Source organism: Chenopodium album, chromosome 27, assembly GCF_948465745.1.
Source record: "Chenopodium album chromosome 27, dcCheAlbu1.1, whole genome shotgun sequence".
Lineage (NCBI taxonomy): Eukaryota > Viridiplantae > Streptophyta > Magnoliopsida > Caryophyllales > Amaranthaceae > Chenopodium > Chenopodium album.
Window position 1 is genome coordinate 782,840 of NC_137860.1, and position 15,813 is coordinate 798,652.

At 33.0% G+C, this 15,813-nt stretch overlaps 2 protein-coding genes across 2 annotated transcripts; both read right to left on the minus strand.

Annotated features, from left to right (window-relative positions):
* Window positions 1-2,475: 2,475 nt before the first annotated feature.
* Window positions 2,476-7,630, minus strand: LOC145620852 (E3 ubiquitin ligase BIG BROTHER-related-like). The gene is made up of 7 exons (XM_081675574.1): window positions 7,208-7,630; window positions 6,158-6,530; window positions 6,000-6,049; window positions 4,521-4,562; window positions 4,272-4,393; window positions 4,083-4,191; window positions 2,476-2,745 (listed from the first exon to the last, which is right to left on the minus strand). The coding sequence occupies exons 1-7, from the start codon at window positions 7,487-7,489 to the stop codon at window positions 2,707-2,709; spliced, it is 1,017 nt and encodes a 338-aa protein (XP_081531700.1). The 5' UTR covers window positions 7,490-7,630; the 3' UTR covers window positions 2,476-2,706.
* A 4,163-nt stretch (window positions 7,631-11,793) lies between these two features.
* Window positions 11,794-15,138, minus strand: LOC145618949 (uncharacterized). Its single transcript, XM_081673557.1, has 3 exons — window positions 14,599-15,138; window positions 12,749-13,334; window positions 11,794-12,128 (listed from the first exon to the last, which is right to left on the minus strand). The coding sequence occupies exons 1-3, from the start codon at window positions 15,136-15,138 to the stop codon at window positions 11,818-11,820; spliced, it is 1,437 nt and encodes a 478-aa protein (XP_081529683.1). The 3' UTR covers window positions 11,794-11,817.
* Between the last annotated feature and the right edge of the window lie 675 nt (window positions 15,139-15,813).

Here is a 15,813-nt window from a genome sequence, read left to right on the forward strand (position 1 = left end):
GTAGAAGCCCATTATTTGTTTGGAAGCTGATGCATGAGGCTAAGCCAATATTTCAACAGAAATCAAACCGACCATAAGCATTGGAGAACAATTTGAAAGCTTCATGCTATGAGAACTGTGAACTAAGAGCTTTCTCATTCTTCTTTCACGGAGAAGGTTGTTGACTTCAGTCATCACCTGGCAATTTTTTGTAATGACTTGAGTATTTCCATATCTCCAACACAGGTAAACTTTCAGCTATATTCCAATTTGTTGAATGATATTTTCTTGTATTGGTGTTCATAGAGGATAGTGGTTGGCATACTATGTCATTGTTGGATTGATAATTGCTTCAAAATTTTGCATGGTGTCTATTATAATGTGTGCCTTAGTTGAAGTCCGTCCTTTTTTCTGAAAAGGGTGTGAAAAGGTACTGGGGCTTGAGGGACTTGATGGTAGGAAATGAGCTTATGAGGCTGTCTGTGTAGTTCATTGGTCATTTATGCAACACTATCATATTCATAAAGTTTCATAATATATATTAGAAGGTGCTATTTCCCCCATACTGCTTGTGCTGTTTTTTTTTCTGTCTATGATTCAAGAACATGCCTCTAGGTGTGCAGTTTACCCCCACCCCCCTTTTTTTAAAACCTTTATTTAGTTTACCCCTAATTAATCGGTGATGATTTCTCAGCCTGCATATTTTTATTTTATTTTTTTATACTTTTACCTTCTTTACTGTATTCCTTGCTCTTTTGTCCTATATATGCAATCAGCATGTCCTTGTAAATTTTTAGGTGCATTTGAGTGGACATGTTATAAGGTGTGGTAATATTTTAAAGAGGATAACTTTTATCTTTTTTAGATTGTTGCCAAGCTACCTAGAAACATATTTTCACTATAGCTCCTAAACACCTTTGTTTGTCATATCTCTTTGCATTTTCATTGTTATTGTGATAATTTGCAACCTGCAAATCTATCTGATTGATTGATGTTTTGTTTTTGAAATCTAGCAGGGTAACTACTTCAGAGGATTTCACTTTGGAGAAGGAATTGATTTTCTGGTTTTGCTATATCTCACGGTGAGAGAGACACTAAATTTTTCTGCATGATTGTTCGCCACTCTTGAAGCATTGTCTTTCTTTGCTTCTCAATGTCATGGGTAACTATCCCATGAAAACCAAGAAAATGGTTAACTTGCAACCACTGGACATCTTTGAATGTTTTCTCCACTTGATTATTGAGCTGTGTTGCAAGTATGGAAGGATATACTGTAATATTGACCATCCCTCCTCACACTTTGGGATCCAAGGAAGAACCTATCTGGAGGTGCTTGCTTTACTTTGACCTTCTTGGACCACCACATGACCACAGCATTGACAACCGAACTAATCGTATCTGTGGGATTGTGTATGCTTATCAGCTGAGAATAGTTATGAGCATCTTGGCGTTCCTCATACCATCCACTGGCGCAATTCATTCTACATGTCATTTTACGATATTGGTATAGACTTTGTCTTGCAGTGTGTAGGTTGAGTGACTTGTGTAAAAAGTGGTACATATATGAAGTATTGCAGTTGATTACAAGGGTTCAACGATTGTTCACAATATCATCTGCAGTCATTTGCTTGTACATACATGTTCACAAAACTATTGTTCACACTATCACCTTAAGATTTTATCTTCCCTCTCATATATGTAATGGGTTATCTAAATCAAGTCAAGATCTTGCCTCTGCGAGTCTTAATCTTAAGAGAGAAAACATATTATTTAAGTATTTATTCAAGATTTTTTGTTTTGATTAGAGTTGGACAAGAAATGGGCAAGTAACTCAAATGAGTAGAATGGATAATTATGGTTTTATAAATCATCATTGCTGATGGGTATCAATTGAATTGTTTAAGGATCATATACAAGCTGTTTTGTCATTTTGGGTCGAAGGCAGTGAAAACATGTTTTACCATAAACATGTTGCACGATAAGTAACTACTCGTACCCCTTATCCAGCATCCGACATCATGAATCAAAAGAAAGACGGCAATGGAAAGGCCAATGTTCCTTCATTTTCCTCTCAAGCTAAAAAGGAAATTTTCCATAGAACAGAAAGAGACTAGTTGGGGCAAAGGTGTGGTGTGAACCTGAGGCACCAACAATGAAGTCTATGCTTCCCTACTACCTTGAAATATACATGCCAAGATTGCCAACTCTGAAGTCCCTAACAAGATATACTTTGGTTGAAGTGTAAATTACTGAGTATATTTACACCTGTTTCGCCAATACAATGGGTAGTACAATTTTCATTATTCACTACTAATAGGCCCTGCCTGGAGAATCCTATATATGTTCAGGTCTCACTACCTGAAATCAACAATTTATTCTGTGCAGAAGTTGCACGATAGGATTATGCTATGATCAAATACAGAACGACAGAATTGATTAAACAAAAACTACGGAATAACAAAGATTAATTGAATATTACACGGGGAAACCTGCATCTTAAGCCAAAAAGCAAAAGGCATTGATATTAAACTCCGGTGAGAAAAAATTGAGACAAAAGGTATTCCATTCTCGAACGGGGAATAATCAAGAACAGATACAATAAACCGAAGAATTAGTTTGTCCCCTGGAAAGAAAAAGCATGACAACCAGATCTATGGCCTTTAATTGGCAGTTTCATATAGAATCTAATATACACCAAAGTATCATCTATTCCATTTCTTAGCTATTCTAAGACGTTGAAACCTCTGCGCTGCAAACAGGACAAGCCTGCATCAAACAAGTAGAACTGATAAGGAAACAGTAGATCTCCATAGCCGAAAAAAGTTAAAAGAAATAATACCACATGACTGTACAAGTTTCCCATGGGGATAAAATCTATTCCCCTCAGTAATCATTATACAGATGTAAATAGTCCAAATCCAATGCATGATAGTTCAGATGTGGAGTCTACTTTAGTTTGATTCTTATCAATATTGCATCAAGGTTTTAAATCATTTTAATCACAGCATTTCAATTAGTTGACCTCTAAACATATCATAATTAAATTACAAGAAGACTTGCAAAGAAATTCCTTAAGATAAATCTACAGAAAATATTTCCACGACATAATACAATTTGCAAATTAATGGTCTTTCTTGGCCAATTTGCAGATGAAATTTTCAGCATGCCTAAAGCATAACAATCACTCAGCAGTCTCCAAACAAGGACGCTACATTAACACATGTTAGCTATAGTGCAAAATTATTAATATTGAAAAGTTTTCAATACCAATCACACATAGGTGAGTACTAGCACTTAATCTAAGGCACCTATTGGAACACGACAGTCAATTCAAATACAGGGCACAAGAATAAATATCCAATATGCTAGTACCATAATAAAAAGCCCCATTTCTCCAAGAATTCTTGTCCCATTTCAAAGCCCCAAATCTTATTGTAGGAGGTCCATCATCCACAAACTTATTTTCAAATTCACATGATCAACAAAACCCCTTTAACACACTACCTTACTACCTTCTATTTTTACCCAATTACTATTACTCTCCTAAAAACCCTTTCCCAATGGGTTTTATTTACGGACAGAGGGAGTATAAATGTATAATGGGTAGGATTTATGAAATAATAGCACTGACCGATGACTCTCAAAGTCGCAGTGATCTGCAGCATGATCAATTCATTTTCATATATGGAAAGCCATTAATTTGAGAGTTAGGGACAATGAAGTAGTCCCACTAATTTGAGAGAGTCTCAAAAACAACAAATTAGTCTCAAGTCAAAAGATTTCTCATTGGCTCAATGCAAGGGTCAGCAGGAACAAGTGATCCTATGGTTGTCAAATTGGCGAATACTATGTATGCATAACTTCATTGAATACACATCAGGTCAACAACAACCAATTATGCGTCTTGCTGTTGGCAGAAATAAGGGTTCAAAGAGGCCAAGATGCATGCAGGGTTTTGTTAGATAAAGTAGCCAGCTTACAAGATTAACACACAATTATTGAAGAAATAATTTTGACTGTAAAATATGAACTATTGGACATGTGAATGTACAATTGAAAAGGCATCATGAGTATCAGATATTAGGTGTCCAGTGCTACCTCACCTTGTTTATTTTCAACCAATCATTTATGCAATCAGAGTGATAGGCATGCTTGCAAGGGAGCGTGGTCATTCCATCACCATCCTCATAGTCTAATCGGCAAATGACACAACTGCACAAGTAGCAAAAGAATTACACCAACATATCATAAAGAGTATTAAGAAAAAAAAAACCTATTCCTGCCCCACTTACGTATCCGTCTCTGTTTCTTCATTGTTTTTGCATTTATAATTTGTCGAAGGCAGCGATGCAATTGTATCAGCTGATAATCCTCTACTCTCTGTACCAACTACATCACCGAGAGCAATAAGTTCCTGTCAATATTAAAGTGAGCTTCATTAAGTCAAATACAATTACATCACAAGAAATCGTCAGGAACAACATCATACAAAATCTCATTACAGAATTTTTGACCACGTATTCTTAAAATACCAGAATTACCTCGTAGGAAAGTTCATCAGGATCAACCTCCTCCCACGTATCCTGAAAGATAGGAAGTAAAAACCCACATATTTCAGGAAGGACAGAAAAAGAACCAGAGAAAAATTGAGCGATCAGGAATTTAAGACAAAAAAATAAATGTGAAGGGTTCACAGAGCAACAGGTCGAGGGTAAACATTTCAATAAGTTAATAATATGCCAACATCCATTAAACAAAGAGTTTTCCTAATTACATATTCCAGGTAGCAGGCACCCCCTTGTACCCAAAAAAAAAAAAAAAAAAAATTAAAATTAAATATAAACAGCTCTCCAGGCCAAAGTTTGAAAGTATTGCAATTTTTACATGAGCATTTAATATCCAATATTACTCCAAAAACAACAATGTCTTTTAAATGATACTCAGTAACTTATGTTATGTAATACATACATAGTAAACAAGATCATTCTACAAATCAATCAAAAAATTTCCTTCCCTTACCCTATTATGCCAAAGATGAATCACTGTGAAGATGAAAAATTGAATATAACCTTCTAAAAATATCTTCTGTGTCATTTAAGAAGGTAAAGCCAATTTACATATTAATAAGGTCTCAAGTCTAAGGTATAACACGAGATAATGTTTCTATATAAACTATGTTTGAAGTATCTACTGAGCAACATTTCAATTTGGATAACGGACTAAATCACATGTTAGGCCAAACCCTTTAACTTCTTATTCACTCTAAATTAGTAGCCAACTTAATAAGTGATGACTCATAGGACAATGGAGTAATAAAAACATATTTGCCATTGTGGAGGTAAAGATAGAATATAAGCCGTATAAGACCTGCACCTTATCCACTGCGAGAGAGGGACTTAAGTCCAAAACACATAGAAAGGAAGCTGAAGTGAGAAAAGGAGTCTCCATCATCTCAATTTAAATTAGACAGAGGGGTCAATGGGAAAGCAACCAACAAAAGGCTCTTGTATAGAAATCAAATTACTGTGCGAATGCACCAATACAACATTATGTTGCAATGGTTTAAAACTCCTAGGGAGCCCTTGCATGTTTGGTGTCTACAACTTGTTCATCTCTTGATAAATAACAATAAGTTGACAAGGTATTTGGGAAAAAAAAAAAAAAAAAAAAAGTCGCATGCCACATAGGATACTTGAAGAAACTAGTGTTGGAGAAAAATAATACTAAAAAAAAAATTCTGTCAATGAGAGATTTAAGCATAATACACATAATAACACAATGACCAAATACTAACATAAACGGTCAAGTTTCATCATTTTTTAAACTCATATCTAAGTTACAAAAGGCATTAATGACAATGTTTCATGTTATAATGCTTTGAAATTAAATTCTTTTCTCTCTATCACGTGAAATCAAACCAAAAAATTAAGCTGTCTAACGAATCTTCTAAAGCAGCAATAACCAACAAATAAATAGTAACTAATGGATAACCCATAAAACAACTTTAAGAGTAACACTACCTGAGAATTTTCCCTATGAGCCCTATGGTCCTCCACATCTACTATTTCTCCTGCAACCATGAGACAGTTAATATTAAGCCCATAGTCCTTATGCTAATCATATGACAAATTAGCATGTAACATTAATAATCCAGAACTCATGTACAGACCACACTTACGTTCAGTAATGCCAGCCATAGCCAACAATCTAGCAGCCATTTCCCTCTCTTCAGCATCCTGTAAGGCCCTTGCATATGCCTCATCATCAGGATACGCGCTAGGATCAAGTTCAACATGAGGTTCATCGTTATCTCCAGAATCATCATGAGCGTGAACGTCAAACGCATCATCACCCTCGTCATCATAATGGTCAATATATTCCTCATTCTCCTCGTCATCATCATCGTCTTCATCTTCATCATCATATTCATGATCATGGGAATCACCAAAATCGTCATCCTCATCATCAGGAATATAAATTCCAGTCTCCCACCTTCCAAAACCAATCCCACCCCCGCCCCCATTCATGCTTAGCATCATGTATGCTCTTTCCTGCTCAAAAACAAATCACGACAACTAAGTAAATAACAGAGTTCACATCAAGCACATCCATCAAAATTACATTCCGTTTGTCATCAAATTTGCAGAAAACAAATGCTTTACTACTTCCTACTCTACTAAAAATTGTCAAGCTCCCCAATACAAACGAACAAAAATTTCACGTAAATTACTCCCTCCATCCCTAAATATATGCTCCTACACAGGTTTAAATATTTGGTTGTATAAAACTGATGGACACATAATATAATAAGTCCTCATTTCATCGACAACAAAGTTAAGTATTGAGATCACACCCTGATTACGCAATTAGGGCAATGGAGCATTCTCCCATAAAACGTCCGAAAAAGGAAAATGGAGCATACATATAAGGAATCAAGGACAGATGAAAGTACAATAATTAAGCTTCAATTCAATACACAATTACACTATTGCTCACCATAAATAATACGGAGTAAACAAAGAATTAGCTAACAAACCTAAATAAAACTATAAAAGCAACTCAAAAACTACTAAATTCGTCACAAAAGTAATAAAATCAAGCTTTCATTACACAATTGGTCATTACTAGAAACACCATTAATAACAAACAAACAATCAAAATTAAAAGCAACTCATAAAAATCAAAATTCATCGCTTAAATCATAAAATTAAAACTTGAATGAAATTACCTGCTCCTGTAAAGTGCGGGCAAGAGCGAGGTCAGCATCAACCTGACTGAGGTTAGTGAAGGGAGTTCTAGAAGACTGCCGAGAGAGACCAGCACCGTCCGATCCAACATCGCCGTCAACGGAGACGGAATCTCCGCCGTTGACGGCGGCGGAGTTGGAATTTGTAGAAGTAGTAGTAGAAGTAGTGATGTCGGAATTAGGGTTAGGGTTTGTGGTGGCGGAATCATCGGTGGAAGTTTTAGCAGCGCCACCATCGACGACGATCTTTGAGTTCTCATCCATGGCGGCGGAGACGGCGACGGCGTCGGAGAATTATCGGGGTTTTTTTAAATTTGTTTTTTTGACGGAAAAAAAAGTGACGAAAAGATTCGTAGGATGTTGAATTGAGTGGGGAAGAGAGAGAGAGTTTGAAATTTTTTTAGAAAGAAGATGAAATCCTGAATGAAAGAGTAAAATAAGGGATATAAATAAATAAGATATTTGGTTCGGTAGCGTCTGGCTTTTGCAACGTTAAAATCACAACTATACTCTTGTTAAAATTTGTATTAACGGGATACGGGTAATTAAGCTCCGTTCTCTTCAGCTTAATTTCAATTCAGTTTAGTTTTTAATTTCCTTCTTTCATAAATAACTAGATATAAGCCCGTGCGATGCACGATTCTAGTAAATCTTTTTATTAATTTATGATTTTTTTATGGATGCACGATTCTAGTAAATCTTTTTATTAATTTATGATTTTTTTTATATGAAGATCATTCATTAGATATTTGGATAATATTACTAATATCATAAGATATTTTTATTTTTAATAAATCATTTTCTCTATTGGTCCTTTGCAAATGCGTTTTTTTATATACTTGTTCTGTTTAAAAAAATGTTAGTCTTATCTAGAATCTTTTAACTATTAAAAAAATTAGGGGGAATCTTATAAATTTCTCTATATATAAGGAAAAACATGGTGATATGAGATTTAGTTTTATTCGTTTCGATGAGTACATTATTAATATCTAATTTTTATAATATTTGCTAGGGAGATTAAAGATATTTATGATCAAAGATTTACATCCATAAATGTGAAAAAGATAATTATTAGTTTTTTAAATAATTTAAATTTTAATTGTTCACTATTCTTTATTTTTACCCAGGTGGCAAAATCTTAACTCTTATTCGTCACTTTTTCTTAGGTGGCGAGTGAATTTTTTAATTCTAAAACAAATTAATCTAAAATTTCATTGGTCAAAATAATACTTCTTATGTGGTGCGCCGAATGCTCTCCAAAAATGCCTACTTTATTTTTATATAATATTAGATTATTAATATTTATATTTAGTGGGTGTTTATTATCATTAATAAGTTAGATATTCATATGTAATTTGTGTGGTCTGCTGGTTGTGTTTTGGGGATTGAATTATGGGATTTTGTTTTATTTATTTATCTTTTTGGTGTACATGTAATTTATCTATATAATTCGTTGATTTGAATCTACGTGGCATTAAAATAAGAGATATATCAAATCTAATTCGTCACTTTTATCTAGGTGGCGAGTGAATTTTTTAATTCTAAAATAAAATAGAAATCTAATTTCTTATTGGTTAAAATAATACCTTTACTTACGTGGCGCTCCGAATCCTCTCCAAAAATGCCTACTTTATTTATATATATTAGATTTAGTTGAGTACGAGTATAATGTATGGGTTATTTGAAATTTTGAGATATTTATGATAATATTTCATTTAATTTATAATAAGATCGATTAAAAAAAAATTAAAAACATTCACCAAATAAATAGGCACATATCTAATACTTTGTAAAAAAATATAATAGTTGGCTCATAATCTCATATATAGTTCAAGTCAATTTAAGTGACAAGTTAAGGTAAAGTAATTAATTCTGATTTTGTAACTGATTTAATCTTCGATTTGTGTTTAGGTTGAGTTCATTCAAGTTAACTCATATTTGAGCACTGATATTTTAATTTTGAGTCAAGTCATATTCACTATTCAGGATTGGAGTCTTATAGTTAAAGTATTGGCTAGGTTTGATCCGTCCGAGTTAGCTCAATCTCCACTTATTATCCTAGTTAGTTTATTAAATATTTTAGTTTCGGCTATATTTGATTTTGGATGAAGTCAAAATATTTATTTGCGTATATTTATATTACTACCTCTGTTTCTTATTATCTGCAACAAAGAAATATTTTATATCTCACAAATAATACCCCTTTGTTGCAGATAATAAGAAACGAAGGTAGTATTAATGATGCCAACAACTTTATTCAAAAAAAAAAAAAAATGATGCCAACAACTAAATTTGTAACATAAGGTCAGACCAAAGAACTCCCGGAACATGATTAGTTATGGCGTGCACATCGCGCTCCTTAGCCACCCTAGTTTTCATTGAATGTTATTGTAGTATAAGATACGGAGTACTAAGTTAGGGTATGTTCACATTTACTGAACTGATTGGAGCTGAACTGAACTAAACAGTTTTGAATATTTATGAGAGAGGAAAATTAGGAGCTGAACTAAATTGAACTGAACTGAAATGATTGGAGCTTAACTGAACTGAAGTGAACTGAACTGAAATTAAGTAAATGTGAACAGGCCCTTAGAAGAAAGTGAATCAAATAACATTCATACATATTATTCAGTTAAAGCTAGTGCTTTTTTTTTAAAAAAAATACGAGAAAGAGAATTAATTATTAAAAAGGTAAGATAACATGTGGCATTGGTGAAAAATAAAGTTTACATGTGGCATGATGGGAATGATGATTTGTGTTTTTAAATACGAGTATTAAGTATAGATATGGAATCAAATAAGTAAGAAATCAAAAGAAAATGGAAAAAATCTATTACGATTTGGTACTTAATGAAATGATATGTACATCATAAATGCATTAATTTTAAAGAAAAAATAAACATAATACATAAATGCATTTAATGGAATAATTATTCTAGGTATTCTAAAATTTAGGGTCACAGTTTACTCCGTATATATTATTTAACTTTACTATTTCCTCTAACAAATCACTTTGAATCATCGATCATGAATTTGTGTTTCTCTATCATGAAGTTCAACCGGCAATGTCCTCTTCTATTTATCATTGTCATAGTCCTTGCTATTTCTTTAGGTAAGTTTAAGCAATTTCCTTAGGCCTATCTATAAAGTGAATTTAATTTTTTAAGATACAGATTGAATCAGACCAAATCGAATATCTTCATAAATATCAAATTATTAGTCAAATAAAATATGAAATAATTTTTCTTCTTATTATTGTTGTCATTTGTTCCTTACTAATCAATTCTTCCATCCTCATTTCATTCTTCTTTTCGCCATTATATTAAGGCCAGATTTGCTCAAAAGATAGTAAAAAACGGGGGAAAAAAAAAAAAAAAACTAATGTACATGATGTCTAGCGCATATTAGATGTTTGGAATTATTTATTATTTGTTACATACATGATCATGTAATTAATTAAGTTATATCAATACCTAATTAAATGACATGATTTAAATTATAAATACAGGTGGAACAATAGTAGAAGAAAACGGTCATTTTGATCCATGGGGGCACTGTTTTGTGTATCCAGATTGCAATAAGCAAGACTGCACAACTCAATGTGTAGCAAAGTGGCCATTATTGAGTAAAGGCTGGTGTTTTCGAAAGTTGGAAAAGAAAAATAACAAGTGTTGTTGCTTTCCATAGCCAAAATGCTTTTTATTAAATGTTGCTTAATAGTACATTTAATACATTATTAAAAAGCTTGTAATAAACTCTTGTTAGTTTGTTATATGATAATCTAAAGTTATGATCAATATGAATGAATGATGCCTCCCTTGCTTTCCCTCAAAAAAAAAAAAGGTACCTTATGATCAATTTCTCTAATCATCAACATTATTGCACAATTTTAAGATAAATATCAATAAATTTTACATTGAGACGATTAGAAAAAGCTCCCTTTGATTATGTTTTATTGTAGCTGAGCCTAATATCACAAAAACTTATCAAAGTGTGATATGTGAATTAAACAAAAGTCAAAGTGTGTTAACTAAAAACGGAGGAAGCTAAGTATATGAGCATAATTTAAAAGCTATATATGAAAAAATGCTATTAACTCTAAGTCTCTAACTTGAATCAACTTAATTAAGATCATTTATTTTTCTGATTGAGCCACCGTATGTGCATTTGAAGTCAACCCTTTTTTTCTGTCATCCTAGATTTCAAGTCACAAATAACATCAATTTCATGAAATTCCATTCACACGAAGATTGAAGGCACATAATATTCGGGTATTGACCGAGTATGTGTAAATTACATATATACATCCTCTTGCTTTACAAAAACAAACCAAGCATAATTAATTATTCACCAGGAAATGTAAGCATGAGAATATGAGAATTTTCAAATTTTACACCATGATCTAAAGAAAGGACTCGATTTTGTCCCTAACTATATACGATAACTCATAATAACACATTGAAACATGTAATATTTAAAGGGAAACTAGCAATATAATACATCTAGTACGATATGCAATCTAACATCTACCCAGTAATTAAGACGTACAAACCAAAATTTGGCAAATTATAGGTTGGTCTGAACTTATTTTTTCAGGCAACAAGTTGACGAGAAGATTGGCACCAACGATCATATGATGGTCGAAGATTAGGCCAATCCGAGGAGCATATAGCAAAGTCTTGCAACCAATTTCTTAGCACCACCTCTTGTTCCGTGGCCGAGAGGCTCGCTATCATCCGCTCAATTGTTCTCTCAACGTCGATTTTCTCATAACTTGACAACACCGGGTACCTTAGGCCGCTACAAGCATAGCAAAATAACGGAAGCCATAGCACTAACAATCTATATTGGACTTGTGTGTGAACCTTGAATTCTGCTCGAGCTATGTCTCCCAATAATGAAGCTGCACGTACAATAATAAATTCGAGCATTATTATGAAGTAAGGAAGATTTGTCTAGTCAGTGTGTCATTTTAGTAAATAAATAAAAAAAACAATGGGACCATATATAATAAAAAGTTGCTGATTTATTTACATTTTTGCCATTAGATAAACATGAGTATTTTGTTTATTAAGTAGATAAACTTGTATTTTCTCTTATGAAATGCTCGAGAATCTATCTATCTATTAACCTATACTAAAAGCAAATCCTTTCATGACACTTGTCATAACCTTGTGAAAAATTTTCCCGCCCTTTTCACTTCTCTCTCTCTTTTTTTTTTTTTTTTTTTTTTTTGGCAAAATCTAGAAGTAAACTATTTATACCGTATGATATTTTCTTTCCACTTTGATAATCATATTCCTTATATACCCAAATGAAATATTTATGAATATCTTTTTTATACTTTATGTAGTATTAATATTATTGTAAAAAATATTTAACAACCGTGCATTGCACGGGATTTTAACCTAGTATAATCACTATATACATACATATGAACGCGTGTCTAAACAATTTGTTATTGTAAATAATGCACATATTGATAAGAGCGTAGTAAAATATATTGATTTTAGGAAAAATTACCCGAAATTTTAATGAGAAGGGCTTGGACCCTAGGATTGGCATTGAGAGAAAGGGAAGCCAAGTTAGAAGCGAGGCTCCATTGCACTAAGGCCTCATCAACCGCGTAACATGCCCTAAGTTTGTGAATGATCCACAACAACTCGTGTGCTAGTTTCTCTGCTCCCACGACCTCTACACTTTGATCACTCCCAACAAATTCATCGCCACCACTATCACCCTCGTCGTTCATCATGGACCGCCTTTTTTGTAGCTGCCACATCGAGTGCAAATGTGGAAAAACAGCACTTATGCCACCCTTCATGTAGGCCGAGATGTACGTTCCTAAGGGAAGTTTACGTATCACACGTAAGGTCCATGGACCACCGCGATTATTGGCCTGATCAACATGGGATATTGCAGCATTGTTGAGGACGTGGTACAATCGATTGATCGTGCACTCGAATGCAGACGATAATGCTACACGATTAACGTGGAGAAGCTCTATATTACCATCACGAGTGTTATCGTCTAGTAGCCTGTCAGCCATTGCTACCGCGAATTCATATTTCTTTGATGTTGCTGGTAGTTCATTTAGTAAAGCTAGTATCTGTAATCAAGTTGTAACAAAAAAAAAAAAATCGTCAAATTAAAACTAATGCAAGCTTGGTAAAGGTTAACCACTAGTACAAATATGGTAAATGGAATAAGGCCTAATTAGTCACGCATCAAGAGAAGAAAAATGGTGAAATTTTATTATAATTAACTAGTACTCCATATTTTATATTCTACGAACTACTTCGTATATGAAATGAAAAATTGTAGTTATGTATGATTTATAGATTGCCTTTTTTAATTAGTACGGAATATATAAAGATCTGAAATAATTTAAACTTTAAAAGTAACAAGCTAGCAATACTTTTATCCTAAGTGTGTAAATTAAATTAGTATTGTGATAACTAAATCCGTATTATGAGATATATTATATTATTGTCGATATCGATATTGCTATGTTGGATTCTGTACTTGGTTTTGGTTTTGTATTGATTTCTTGCTAACCTAGTACCAAAGAAGGGAGGAATAGCCACTATATCTATGTGCATGAAAGGCATGTGTTACACGTATAACTACACAATTTACACGGAAAACACTTGTACTAGACGACACAAGATATTTGTCCTTGCCACGTGACTTTCTTGCAAAGCCACGTGACCTAAAATACAATTCTTCCACTTAAATGGAAGGTACGATAATTTGTCTTCTTGTTGCTCACAAATCAACAAAACAGATTACTTCACTTTTTTATTTCCTCTTCATACATGTGTTATACCGACTATTTCATTTCTTGGATTTTCTATTTCTAACTTAAGAATAATAATTATACTAAAACTTTCTCACTTTCTTAAATGAAATATTGCAAATGAAACAAACCTAATGAAATGGTTGGAGTAACAAAACTTAAAAATATTGATCACTAACTTAACAAACACTAACCTAATCAACAAGTAATTTTTTCGATCATTCATTAACTAATTAATAGATAATAATAAGCAAGTTAAATAATTGACACATAATTTTATCATAATATATTAAATTAAGATTGAGACATTATAAGAACTTCTAATTAACATTAAACAACACAAAATTGAACTTCTCGTGCATGCATTACTTAATTACTACAACAACAATCTCCACTACACTACTATATCTAGGTGAATCAATTTATGCTTTCACATCAATATTTGCGCGTTAAACATTATTGAGTTTAGTTTAGCAAAAAGTCTAACATATATACCAAGTTACCAACATATTTAATCACTTCAGATATAAGTTAAGTTCAGCAAAAATAAATCGACAGAAGAACACAGCCTTACATGGGAGAGCGCTCTTCCAAGGGCTTCAACGGACAATCCAGCTTGAATCCGATGTTGATGATGATCACCAACCTCCATTAAGAACCCATCATGAGAAATCAAGTCTAGATTTTGAACAGGAGAATACGACACCGATGTCGAGTTTAACAACGATCCATCACCATTATTGCCATCTCCATGATCATCAACCATAACATTACTATTACTAGTAATTCTACGATGATTAAGAGATGATGATAGTGAGGAAGAAGTAGGAATAACATCGGAGACTAGGCGAAGGGCCCACATAGTGAACCAAGTGAAAAGCAAAGACATAAACCTCAAATGATCCTTAATCTTCCACTTATTATTATTATTACTATTATTAGTAAAAGAAGATGAAGAAAAATCTAAGGCATAATTGTTGGAAACCACGGATAAAAGCATCTTAGAGGCTTTGTTAACGGTTGACATGAATATGAAATTTAGTAAATTGTTGGGTTCTTGCTTTTTTTGTAACATCATCTTGTAACTATAATTGTTATGTTTGTTGTATTCCATGATATATAATTAATCTTTCTCCCTCTTTTTTTTTTTTTTTTTTTTTTTTTTTTTTTTTTTTTTTTTTTTTTGCCAATATTTTGATGTTGTATGGTAATGGCTTAAGGATGGTTTGTATGTATCAAAAGAGGAATGAAAGGATGTTGGTGCATCAAGTGGTATTTATATATAGTAATTTAGTCTTCTTATGTCGGTTCACTTGGCCATATGTAGGGGCAGGGTGAAGCCAAAGGCACTTTTGTAATTGGTTTGGTCAATGTTTGGTTCATTCGTTACTAAGAGCCTATTTTGATGGACTTAACTGAACTGAAAATAAGCTTAAGAGAACAGGCCATAAGTCAAGGTTAAGGTTAAAATTTACATTTGCATAATTTATGTTTGGTTAGGGTGTTTTTTTTGGGTATGAATGGATTTAATTAGACCAAGCCATTATTGTTAGCAAGTGTTTGGTTAGAAGTGTAAGTAACAATTATCATTATTTAGAGGGAATGATTTTGACAAATTAGGGGAAAGAGCGAATAGAATGTCATATCTCTAACAGATTTCCATCTATATAATACTCCTCTAAAACTTAAGGTAGCAATTACCTTAACTTTTCTCTTCCTATTAATACCATGAAAAAACACACACATGAATTATATTATAGGATGCAGGGACTCAGGGAGTACCCCATAC

What these genes read in the sequence shown, in the direction of transcription:
- LOC145620852 (XM_081675574.1), bottom strand. Translation starts at nt 7,489, where the DNA reads ATGGATGAGAACTCAAAGATCGTCGTCGATGGTGGCGCTGCTAAAACT. An exon ending in TATGGCTGGCATTACTGAAC is followed by an intron (nt 6,050 to 6,157) that starts GTAAGTGTGGTC and finishes TCATGGTTGCAG; the next exon opens with GAGAAATAGTAGATGTGGAG. An exon ending in CTCATAGGGAAAATTCTCAG is followed by an intron (nt 4,563 to 5,999) that starts GTAGTGTTACTC and finishes CCTATCTTTCAG; the next exon opens with GATACGTGGGAGGAGGTTGA.
- LOC145618949 (XM_081673557.1), bottom strand. Translation starts at nt 15,138, where the DNA reads ATGGAATACAACAAACATAACAATTATAGTTACAAGATGATGTTACAA. An exon ending in TTGGAAGAGCGCTCTCCCAT is followed by an intron (nt 13,335 to 14,598) that starts GTAAGGCTGTGT and finishes ACTTGATTACAG; the next exon opens with ATACTAGCTTTACTAAATGA. An exon ending in CCTTCTCATTAAAATTTCGG is followed by an intron (nt 12,129 to 12,748) that starts GTAATTTTTCCT and finishes TTGTACGTGCAG; the next exon opens with CTTCATTATTGGGAGACATA.